The sequence below is a fragment of the Malaclemys terrapin genome, chromosome 3 (assembly GCF_027887155.1).
Source record: "Malaclemys terrapin pileata isolate rMalTer1 chromosome 3, rMalTer1.hap1, whole genome shotgun sequence".
Lineage (NCBI taxonomy): Eukaryota > Metazoa > Chordata > Testudines > Emydidae > Malaclemys > Malaclemys terrapin.
This window is the reverse complement of record NC_071507.1, coordinates 194,306,109-194,318,316: the sequence shown is the minus strand read 5'-3', so window position 1 is coordinate 194,318,316 and position 12,208 is coordinate 194,306,109. Positions and strand designations below refer to the sequence as shown.

At 41.9% G+C, this 12,208-nt stretch overlaps 1 protein-coding gene across 1 annotated transcript in view; it reads left to right on the top strand.

Annotated features, from left to right (window-relative positions):
* The window catches only part of CDC5L (cell division cycle 5 like), a 46,839-nt gene that overhangs the window by 16,589 nt on the left and 18,042 nt on the right, over nt 1–12,208 (top strand). Inside the window, exons 12-14 of the mRNA XM_054023481.1 lie at nt 1,030–1,110; nt 1,534–1,779; nt 5,870–6,067. Coding sequence (XP_053879456.1) covers nt 1,030–1,110; nt 1,534–1,779; nt 5,870–6,067 — 525 coding nt within the window. The remainder of the gene's footprint in view (nt 1–1,029; nt 1,111–1,533; nt 1,780–5,869; nt 6,068–12,208) is intronic.

Here is a 12,208-nt window from a genome sequence, read left to right as displayed (position 1 = left end):
AAAACAATACTTCTATTGGCACTGAAGAGAAGGGGCTCGGAGGAGGCGGCTCTTATACTTTTGGAAAGGTGTAGCTAATGCTCCTCACCTGCATGCATACACACCCCTCCTCTGGCTAGTGTTTGGAGGAGAAGGGGACATTATTATTTAATGATAATGAATAAATGGCCATTGGTCCCTAAGGCAGCAGGCAAGACCTGCTATCCTCCTCAACCTTTCCAGTGTCCTGCAGCCTCCTGCGCAAGTACATTGGGCAAAGTCACTTGATTGTCTTTTTCTCCTCTTGCACACCCATGCGGGGCCAGCTGGTGTCCCGTTTTAAGAGGCAATGTAATGACAGAGCTAGGATTAAAATTTAGGAGATCCTGCTACCACTCCTGAGCTTTTAGACAGTGCTGCCTCTCCATTTTATTTGTACCCTGTGGGTTGGAAAGTGTGAGAATCCTCCTATTATTTTCTTAAACGTCCATTATTATAATTCAGGTGGAGGCTTAGTCCCCTGATTTCATAGAAGGGAGAAGCGAGGGCCTGCTAGCAAAATGAAAGGAAGTGGTAAGGAGCCTAGGCTGGATGAGCCAGGACCACATGGGATTGTGGAGCAGGTGTCTCATGAGGTTGAAACCAAAGGACAGGAGGAATTTCTAAAGAACAAAGAGTATGGAAAAGGATGACCCTATGGGACAATATTACGGTTGGGTGTAGTGTCATTAGGGATATCTTCTCTAAGGGCCTGATCCAAAGCCCAAGAAAGCCAATGAAAGTCTTTCCATTGAATTCTATGAGCTTTGGCTGAGGCCCTAAGTTCTGTCTAGTACAGTGGATGGGAGGTAAGCTGTCAGTTGGTCATCATACGCTGTCCCCCATTCTCTTACAGTCTTGCTGTAGACTTAATTCTTACCAAAAAAAACCCCAAATAATAATAATAATACCATCTGTACTGCAGTAGCCTAATGGCATTCATCTTTCTTGTATTACTGGGAATCAGACTGTATTGTGGTGGTTGGACTAACATTTGAAATATCTGTTTAGGCTATTCGAGATGCAGAGCGTGTAAAGGAGCTAAAGCGGATGCACAAAGCTGTTCAGAAGGATCTGCCAAGGCCCGCAGAAGTAAGTAAGAGAAGCTTCTTCATGATGGTGTAAGATCAAAATGCTGTTTAAAGGAAAAAAAGGAATAAAGGAGACATTGAGAATAGTTGTTTGGCTCTCTTTTAAACAATAACCAGTGTGAGGCATAATACAACTAAGTTGGAGCATGAAAGAATAGAATCATTCCTTCAGTATGCTAATTTCATCATCTTGTGGCCAATTTCTGCCTTCATATGGTTATAATCCGTGGGTGTTGCATACGCATAACTGAAAACAAAATTTGGGTTTTAGATTATTGTGCTGGTACAAAGTTCTTTAATCATCTGTTACATACAGCTCAGTTTTAAATACCAATATTCTAGTGTGTGCATTGCACAAGTATATTTTGCCTAACGTGACATTATTAATGCCTAATATTTTGGAACACATTTTATTTCTGGCTAGGTAAATGAAACGATTCTGAGACCCTTGAATGTAGAGCCTCCTCTAACAGACTTGCAGAAAAGTGAAGAGCTGATAAAGAAAGAGATGATCACCATGCTTCATTTTGATCTTCTGCATCACCCATATGGAGAGCAGCCTGGGGTTAAAAAGGGGAAAGGCCCAGGATTTGGAACGAACAGTGCGGAGCATATTACATACCTCGAACAAAATTCTTATGAGAAGCACTCCAAAGAGGACCTCAAAAAGGTAAGAATGACGTGTCACAGGATTACTGACGTATGGGCTCCAGGTACTATGATCCTGTCATCTTGCAAGGAAAACAAGCTCAAGCCTGGATGAAATTTAGTGGGAGACCTCTAAGCAACATGTAGGCGCTGCAGGAAGTGTTATTGAAGATGCAGCAGATGGCACTCTCCCCTGGGGGTTATAACTGAGCCAGTGCTCCAACATGGTGTTGGGAGGCACTGTGTAGTTGGAGGTGCTGTCCTTTGGATGAAACGTAGAACTGTGGTTCTGATCACTTGTCTGTTAGTAAGAGTAGGAGCTCTATAGCCTCTCCGGTTGCCAATTTACATCTTGATAACAGTCCATTCCATGAAATTAAATGACCCCAAAGTTTGAATTGGATCTGATATTATTAACTTCCAATCTTCTACTGGCTGTGTAGTGTTCCTGTGCACTGTTAGATAACTGTGTTTCTTTTTGTCACTGCTGAGGTGGAAGCAAATCCATGTATTATAAAAATAATAATAATACATAACTCTGTGTATAACACTTTACATATTCAAAGCACTGTACAGGCATGAACTAAAGCGCACAAAATTCCTGAAAGTATTACCCATTTTGCACATGGGAAAACCTGAGACTGAATGATGAAGTGGATTTCCGAAGCCATGCAGTGAGTCAGTGGCAGCGCCAGGATTAGAATTTGGGGCCTTCTGACTCATGCAGACCTCACTGTCTTTCAGTATCCATTGCCTATGTCACAGGGTGTTTAGTTTGTTTTGTAACATTTGGAAAGCGCTTTTGAGATTCTTTTGAGATGCTATAGAAGGGTGAACTATAATATGGAAAATAATAATAAAGCATTTTCGATCCCCTTTCCCATCTAATCACTCAGCTTCTAAATAGACTCTAGCTATATCCAGCTATAAGCCTACAGCATTTGATTTAGGCCATTGCCAAGGCTGCTGCTCTACATCAATATGATCCTCAGTTATAGCAACTGAACTTAAACCATAGCTGGCTGGACATGGCTATGAAGCAGAATTGGCTGCAACTGGAACAAAGCAGCAGGCCTCAGAGCTCCGTTCTCACTTGCATTGTATGCCCAAAGTTATATATCAAGATCTCTGGTTGTGGGAGTTCATTTATTAAGTAGCTACAGATGTTTCACTTCACAGCCAAGTGACTGACTGGCAGATCAGAAATAAAGCAATGGAGTTGGTTCCTTGAGGGGGTCTCCACTGTGAACGTGTCAGTCACCTTTAACTAAGGTTATGTCTACACTAGCACTTTTGTCGGTAAAACTTATGTCACTCAGAGCTGTGGAAAAAACACACCCCTGACTGACAGAAGTTACACCGACAGAAGCACTGGTGTGGCCAGCACTGTGTTGGTGGGAGACACTCTCCCATGGACATAGCTACTGCCACTCGTTGGAGGTGGTTTAATTATGCAGACGGGAGAGCTTTCTCCCGTCAGTATAGAGCAGCTACATGGGAGACCTTACAGCGGTGCCCCTTGTAGGTTCTCTAGTGTAGCTAGTGTAGCCATAGCCTAAATGTTTATGGCAATCAAAATGGATGAAAAGTACAACCCCTGTAGTACTGTGTATAAGCCTTTTTCATTGATAGATTCTGTACAAAATCTATCTAGATTCTTAGACTGTGCCCATCACTCTGGTATTTTAGCACCTACATCCCTGCTTACTTGGAAACATCTTAAAAGATGTATAAATGTGAAATATCTTTCCCTGCCCATATCTGACCCATCATTCAAGAGCCATACTTTGTCCAACTCCAACAATGCTGAACAGAATGTACTTCCAATTTGTTATTAAATTAAAAATTACACTTGAAGATTTCTTAGTAGTAGAAATTAAGTAGATGGAAAATATAGTTAGATCACATAGTTTGCTACTCTGCCACTATCAGTTTGTTTCCTAGACTACATTATCTTAGCACTTTGTCCGGACTCTTTCGAAGTGTAACAAGAGTTGGGGCTGCTATCACTTCCCTTAGAGAATATTCCACAGTTTAATAGAGCTCCTGGTCTGGACATTTTCCATATATTCAGTAGACATTTTCTTAACTTTAGATAGAATTTGTTTCCCATTCTGTCTGGCTTAATCTCTCTGCACATGGGAGTAGTATCCTCTGTACATCCAAACTGCACTTTCACATGGAGTATGGTGGACAATAAGAATGGTCCCTTATGAGGTGTTGATCCTCAAGATGCGGCAAGCTTTTCTGATTTTTTTTTTTTTTCACTTCCTCCTCCAGAAGGTACTGCATTTCCTCAGTGATTGCCCTTCTCTGGAAAGGGCTACTAATGATTCGCAACCTGATACCTGAGCTAATAAAGCTGTGTAGCTTTCACAACCACGTAGTCTAATTCTTAAAGGGGTGAAAATTGATACTAGCAAAAAAATTACCATTTGTGGGATTTAGCTATATTAATAACACTAGGACTACTCCTTTTCTTTCTTTCTTGCTGAGCTACAGGCTTGTGTGGTTAATTAGCTATTCCTTAGATTCACCAGATAAGATGATTTCAGAGATACACCCCCCGGTGTCCCGATATTTTCTTCCTCTCATCTGGTCACCCTATACCCAAGTAGCCTTCTTGATGGTGTGTTGCTATAAACTATAGTTGAAGTTCAGTAATTTATCTAGTGAATCAATACATTTGAAAACTGAGAGTTTGCCTTTTGCCATCTGTGTGTAATATTGTAAGAAAGAAGGTGTAGTTATGACTCGGTCAATAGTATATGTCACATGGCGGTTTTTGTTTCCCTTGTGTATGTGTTCTGTACAGTACATCAGACCTGATGTTATTGGCAGCAGTCGGTTTCACCGCTCTGTTACACCAGCTTTCTGTCAGTGTAACTACATTTGAAGTCGAAGGAGTTACACTGGTATAACAGAACAACTAATTGAGCTCCAGATCTTTGATACTCTTGGCGCCTTAGAGTTCTGTCTTTTTTGCAGTGGGTTCCTGTCCCACAGTAAATGTCATCAGATTATATTGAGTTATGTGTTGAGAGCTTTTCCTGAAGCTGGAGTGCTGGAGCTCTGGATTTCTTACATTCTTGTAATGTTGTATTTTAATATTTAGTTTGAAATAGGCCAAGATTTTCAAAAATGACTAGTGAGTTTGGTGCCTCAGATTTGGCACGTCCAACTTGATATGCCTTTGTAAGGTGCACACCCCGAAATTAAAGCACCCCAGTTTACTAGTCACTCTTGAAAACCTTGGCAGTAATCTTTATTGCTTTAAACTTCGTTTTGTCACAAGAACAGTTGCACCACTCTGTGGGTGTGAGAGGAGCTCTTGAAATCTACTTGTCAGTTTGATCTTAATGTCTAAATATCTCTTGATGGTGTCATTTCAACAGACTGGGACTTGTGCCGTATGTCTCTTTTGGAGGCATATGCGCTCCAGATGGATTGTGTCATGCTTTTTGGTTGTTGGGGGAGCATCATGAGTCCTTTCGTCTTCTCTGTTCCTTCCTCATTGTTAAGATGCTTCATAAGCTGATTTGGAAATGGTAGAACATTCAGGTCCTTCTACAAGGTCAAGCTGTATTTTCTTCAGCTGTAATCAGAGCAGTCTTTCTTGCGTTGTAGCCCATATTGCATGGAGCACAGATCATCCATTCCTGCTAGAATCGATTTTCTAAACTGTGCTAAGGAGAGCAAGCAAAAGAAAATAGAAAGTGATGGTGTTTTCCATTCCTTAGGCATGTGCTGAAGCAGCTGTTCTTTCTCCCTCTCTTAAGATATGTACTTGTATCTCTTTTTTTCCCACCCCATTGCATCAGTGCTAGGCACCTCAACCTGTCTCTGCTTGTATTAGGTACAGCAGATTGTTGGGATTGGTCAAATTGTGTGAAATGAGGAATAGCTGCAGTGTAAGTAGCCCCATTGCCTAGGTTTCATTTATAATTTAACGCATTTGTGTTGAATTTCATATTTAGCTTAACCTAAAGTGGGCTTTTTGTATGGAGAGAGAAATTACCCCTGAAACTTGCACTCTAAAGGATTGAAAACAACAAGAGGAGTTTTCTTGTCGTCTGTACTTTGTGATTGTAATTTCTCATCATTTCCAACAGGCCCAGGATCTACTGGCACAAGAGATGGAAGTGGTAAAGCAAGGAATGGGACATGGAGAGCTTTCAAGTGAGGCTTATAACCAGGTGTGGGAAGAATGTTATAGCCAGGTGTTATACCTACCAGGACAGAACCGCTACACACGAGCTAACTTGGCCAGCAAAAAAGACAGAATAGAATCACTTGAAAAAAGGCTTGAGGTGAGTATCATTTTTCTGCTTTTTCACTTTGTTTTTTTTTTTTTTAATGCCAGCTTTCATTGTTTCGACTGATTTACAGATGACTAGATGATTGATTCAGTTATCACAGATCGGATTGCAGAGAAAAGAGAGTCAAGGAGCTCTCCTGGAGCATCTAAAGACCCTCTGCTGTCCACTTTTCTTCCCTAATAGTAGGGGATGGATTTATAAAACACCATGCTTCAGGTTCCCTTCCACAAGTTTTTTAGCTTTAACTGTTATAACCCTGGTTATTCTTGTTATCCATATAAACATCCAATCCCTCTTTGAGGCCAAGTGCTTCACAAGATTCAGTGAGTTCCTATGACCCAGGAAAGGAGGCAAGATAGTGGATCCCAATGACTCCAGTCCATTTAAACAGGAAAATTCAGACTTTTTTATGCATGTTGGGTCCTCTGGACCTGGAATGTAGGTTAGGTTTTGTGTGTAAGTGTAAAATAAAAATGAAACACCTCTTCAGCAAGTTCAGAATAAAAGAAAGGAAAGAAAGAGAAAAATAGTTCAATGAAAATAATCTGATTGGATTTCAGTATTTCACTGAGGTGTCTGCAGTTTGAATATCGCAGCATTGCGCTAGGGCCTGGGAAGCAGAAAGTGAAACTACTCTTTCTGCAGTTGTCAGAGTTATGCAAAGTGGCTTCCCCCGTTGTCATCTCACTCACCTCAGGTACATACAAAATGCTGCAACCAAAGGCCCCAATCCAGCAAAACATGTCAGCACAGACCTAAAGGTAAGCACATAGGGCCAAAATTTTCTGCATTGTCCTCCTGTTAGATTAGATTACTCCACTCCTTGAATCCCTCCATTGGCTTACTCTTACATTCAGCATCAAATGCAAGCTTCTTGTCCTCTGCTTTAAGGTTGTGCATAACTCCTCTCCCTCCCTCACCTACATCTCTTCTCTGTTCTCAACTATTCCTGTATCTGTCTCATTAGCCCCTTGATATTTTTTTTCTTTTGTCTTCATGCTCTCTTTCCTGCTTCCTTGTTCCTTCTTCCCCTGTTATGCAAGGCTATAACCTTCCTTTCATTCTAGCCCTCTTAATTGCTTTTTTCTATTTAGAGCCGTTAGACAATGGCTGTTTCTTCCTCTTTGTTGCTGTACAAACTGATGCATACAAATAAGTACAGAAAGTACACAGCATTGATAGTGTAAAAAAAGGTTTGCTTAAAATTATTTCTTTTGAAAGATTATGTAGTATCAGTAACACTCAAGGAAACATGATTTATTTCAAAATACAATACAATTACAGTTTTAAGCCTAAAGGTGTCCCTTTAAATAATGCAGGCACCATATTTTTCCATGATAAAAGGAAGATTTCTTTTTTATGTAAATTCTTTATCTGCACATCTATTGTTGCTCGTAGTGAATGCCCTCAAACTACTGGTACTAAGAAAGTAGCATGCCAGGTAGGTCAAAAGGCTGGATTTGTACTTTGCAAGGTTGACTCAGTGAATTTTTAAGTAAGTTTGTCTTGTGTCTGTGTGTAAGTGCAAACCAAGAAGCTAATCCCAAGGACAGTTCTGCTGTTGGATGTTTGGGCCACAAATTGTTCAGCTCCAGGTAACTCTATAACTACTTAGGCCTGGTCTCCCCTAAAACATTAGCTTGACCCAGCTACATTGCTCAGGGGTGTGAAAAATCCACATTTCTGAGCAATGTAGTTAAGCCAACCTAACCTCCAGTATAGACAGCAGTAGGTCAACTGAAGAATTCTTATTTCAAACTAGCTACCACCTCTCGGGGAGGTGGATTACCTATGCTGGGTGGGAGAATCCCTTCCATTGGCATAGGTAGTGTCCACACTGAAACACTACAGCAGTACAGCTGAGTTGTGCTGCAGTAGTATTTCAAGTGTAGACAATCCCTTAGTTCCCTTCTAGGGAACTTTGTCCCATTAATACATGAATGTTGGTTATGTTCAGTGTCTTCCAGCAGAGCGCACTATTGCTCTGCATAATGCTTTATGCTGTGTTGCAATGACAGTAAACTCTGCTGTAAAGAATATTTTTTTTATAAAAGGTATATATTAGTTCAGGAGCACCCAGCCTTTGTGGCGACAAGGGCTGGGTTGGCATCTTGCCTAGAGCCTGAGGACTGTATCTAATTTATGTATAAATACACATAATCTTTGGAATTAAAATTAAGTATTACACACAAAAAACTACAACTTTAAGGTAAAGTCAAGCACTGAAAAGTTAGGAAGTGCTAGAATTAAGGATGCCTGTTCTAATTTAGTTTGGATGCTGGTGCTTATGCATGCATTACAATACAGTCTTTAATTACATGATTACTTATTTATTTTTCTGCATACTCATCAGTGAACAGGATGGATGGTGTTCACTTAATGAGCAGCCATTCAATATTTTTTTCTCCTTGATGTTCAATGTGAGGCCCCATGCTTTATTTACTACATGCTATTCAGACCCTGCTCTGAAGAGAGACTTATTGTTTTCATCATGGGCTTTTCTGAGGTACTATAGTATCTGAGTGCTACACAAATATTTATTAACTTATGTTCACAATGCCCCTATGAGATGAGCGGCTATTATTATCCCCATTTTACGAATGGGGGACTGAAGTATAGAGATTAAGGTCAAAAGTATCAACTGATTTTGGGGCCCAGTTTGAAATGACTAGGACCTGATTTTGATTTTTGAGTACTTAGCATTATATAGCACATCACATATTCGGAGCACAGCTCTCTTTGCTTCAATTGCAGCTGTGAGTGTTCAGTACTTTGCAAATCAGACCTCAGGGTCTCAAGTCATGCACCCAGAAAATGAGGAACACAGAACTAGTGACCACTTGCTAAAAGTATGATTTAAGTGACTTACCTACTGTCACACAGGAACTCTGTGGCAGAGGCAGAGATTAAATCCAGTTCTCCAGGGCAGCATTCAACTTCCTTAACTATAAGACCATCCTATCCATTCCTGCAATCCCCTGTCTCATTCCCACTGTTCCTTCTAAATTCTGCAACAACAGATGAGGCAGGGGCCCTACCGACAACAGCCTCCTGCACTATGCAACCCTGATTCATCCCCAGAGTGGGTTCATCCTATGCACAGAGTGAGGCAGGGTCCCGTGGAAAAAAATAGTATGTGATCATGTAATTAAGGCCTGTATCATAATTCATACACACAAGGAGGTTGAATTAAGACACAGGAAATCTTAGTTCTGGCATTCCTAATTTTTGAGTGCTTGACTTTGCAACTTTTTAACATCGTTTTGTCTGTGTAATTTCCTAGTCTTTCAAAAAAAAGAAAAAAAAAAAAACCCTCAAATTCCATCATGTGGCATTATATTAATCTCTTGATGTGTCGTCTCAGGGTTGGAACCTTTAAATCCACCTCACTGATCTCTGTCACTTGTTCCTAGTAACTCATAGCAGTAGGTGGTTATCCTTTATGTGAACCAGTATTAGAGGGGGATGGAACACTTTTTTCACAGCTTATTGGTGAGACTCAGGAATCTTGGGATCCATTCCAGGCTCTGGAGGGGAGTGAACTCTAGTGGGCACTCATTCTTCTGCCCCATCATCTCCAACCCATCCATGTCTCAGTCCTGGCTTTTCTTCACCCATAATTCCTTTTTGAGTTACCAGTCTGTCCTCACTCCTCAGGCTTCTCATCCCAGGCTCCTTGCCCAGCAAGTCCTTGTCTTTCCCCAGTTCCACTCTCCGTGCCCAGTCATTCCAAGTTGTCATCCTTCCCCCCACTCCCCCAACTACTTTATTGTCTTCAGTCTCTTTACCAACCCAGTCCCAGTCCCATTTCCCCCCTTCTGGTTCTTCATCTGGATCTGTCTCTTCCATTGCTACCTTCCAGCTTGTTCCCTGGCCCTGCCGGCTCCCAGTCATAATCTCACTCCGATTCCCAGTCACAAAGTCACTCCCTGGGCTCCTTGTCCAATCTGAGTGGCACTTCCTCCCCCCCCCCCCCCCCCACTCCCCCGCTGCAGGTCCTTGTCTAACTAGGGCCAATCTTCTCCCACCTGGTCCAATCTCAGTCCTCTACCCCCATCCCGCCACTTCCCCAAAACTTACTGGCTCCTGTCTTCCCCCTCTCCATCTGTTTTTCTCCCTTGGTCCCATTATCCCTGCCCAGTCAGTCCCAGTCTTCAATCCCCCTACTTCTTGTCCCAAGCTATTCCTCCCCACCCCCATACAGGTCTGGCTCTTGTCCCCTCTGTATTCATATTAGACAGGTTCCTCCTCTAGTCTGCCTGAGTCCAGAGGTGGGGAGTATTGACAGCACAGGAGAGACAGGTTCCCTGCTCTTACTTCAGGTCCCCGAATCCAGATGCATATTCACCGTAGGGTGACCAGATGTCCTGATTTTATAGGGACAGTCCCAATTTTGGGGTCTTTTTCTTATATAGGCTCCTATTGCGCCTCCCCCCCCCCCCGTCCCGATTTTTCACACTTGCTGTCTGGTCACCCTAATTCACCATGGCCTGCAACACCGATCAGCAATTGCAAAGAGTGTCTTCCTCAGCACCAGGCTGGAGCATGCTCCGTGCAGATGGAAGTCTCAATAGAGAATGTGGGAACTGGGTTTTTTTCAAAGGTTTATAACTTGGCCAAATTTGGATGGATTTTTACAGGTATGACAAAAGGCACATCCTTGACACACAGGCCAACTCCCTGCCAAATCTCAAGTCCCCACTCCAAAGCATGGATGTGCTAGAGCTTTCTGAAGAAAACGTTGCCAGAATTTTTTAACAGGGGCAAAACAACATATTCCCCCCCCTTGCCTCGTTTTCTGAAATGGCAGAAATTTTAGAACAAAAATTCAGCCTGAGGCAGAGACCCAGCATGGAAAATATCAGACCGAGCAGTTTACAGTTTGTAAAAGCTATAATCAACTGAACACAGAGTCTTATAACGGGACATGTCAGGAAACCTGTATAGGTGGAGTTACCAGCCTCACTTTTAATACAGCAAAATATTTGCTAGTACTTTCCTCTTCCTTGAGAGATGAGTAAAAATTGTATGTTGTTTGAGTTTGCCAACAGCAAAAACTGTAGATGGTCAGCTTTTGGGGCTGCCTTTAAACCCTCAGATTGAACTAAAATCTCATGCAAAGAAAATGTAGGCGTTGCTGTGCTGGCTAGAGGCAGCTGTATATAAGGTGGTGATTGTGTAACATTTCCATATGGGCCTGTTACATCACAGTTCTAATATAACAAAGCCCAGTTATTCCTAGCTCTGTCTTCACTGCACAGAAATTACCAGTTAGATTTATGGTGTGGATAAATAGTCATCTTCTTATAATCCGCCTGGTTCCACTGCCTGCCAGATTGAGTGACGCGTGTTTTGACGGGACATTTACCTCTGTGAAATTGATTGTGCAATTACCAACAGCAGATTGTGTCATTAGTGATTGAACTCTGCAGGAGGAGCAGGTTAATTATGGAAAGCCGCCTGCTTATGCCTGGATAAGCAATCTTGCTGTTCAGCAATAACTAGAAATAAGAAAAACTGCCTGATGATGATGGTAATTTGAATGCTGGAATGTTTGGTTCAGTAATATTGCACGTCAGTGATGTGAGACTTTAGTCTGGGGATTTTAGAGCAGTTGACAAGCATTAACGAATAAAGCCCCTCAACATCCCTTTGAGGTAAATAAGTACTAGTCTCATGTTATAAATGGGGAAACTGAGGCACACACACATTACTAGGCCAAGGTGTCACTTGAAGTCAGCAGCAGCACTTGAGAATCCTGATCCACAGTCCTGCTCTTTTTCACTGCAAGGTTACCCACCCTCCCTCCCTTCTTTCTAGAATATTGGTATGTTCTTTTGACATGCAGCCATAAGGCTAGTGGCACCAGGAATTGGAATTTTCTGATGTGACACTGGTATTCAGCAAGCGGTACAGCCAAAATAATACCATACCTTGTCCCCCCTCCTTTTTCAAGCAGAATATTTTTGGACTTAATGCATCGATTGTAACTTTCTGGTGAAAAGTATACCACTTCAGGTGCAATGAGAGATGGCAGGAGCATCTTCTTCACAAGTTAGTTTCTTTCCTTCTTAGTTCAGATTTCTGCCAGCATTAGTTTGTGTTTGAAGAAAGGAAGTTCAGAATACTGGC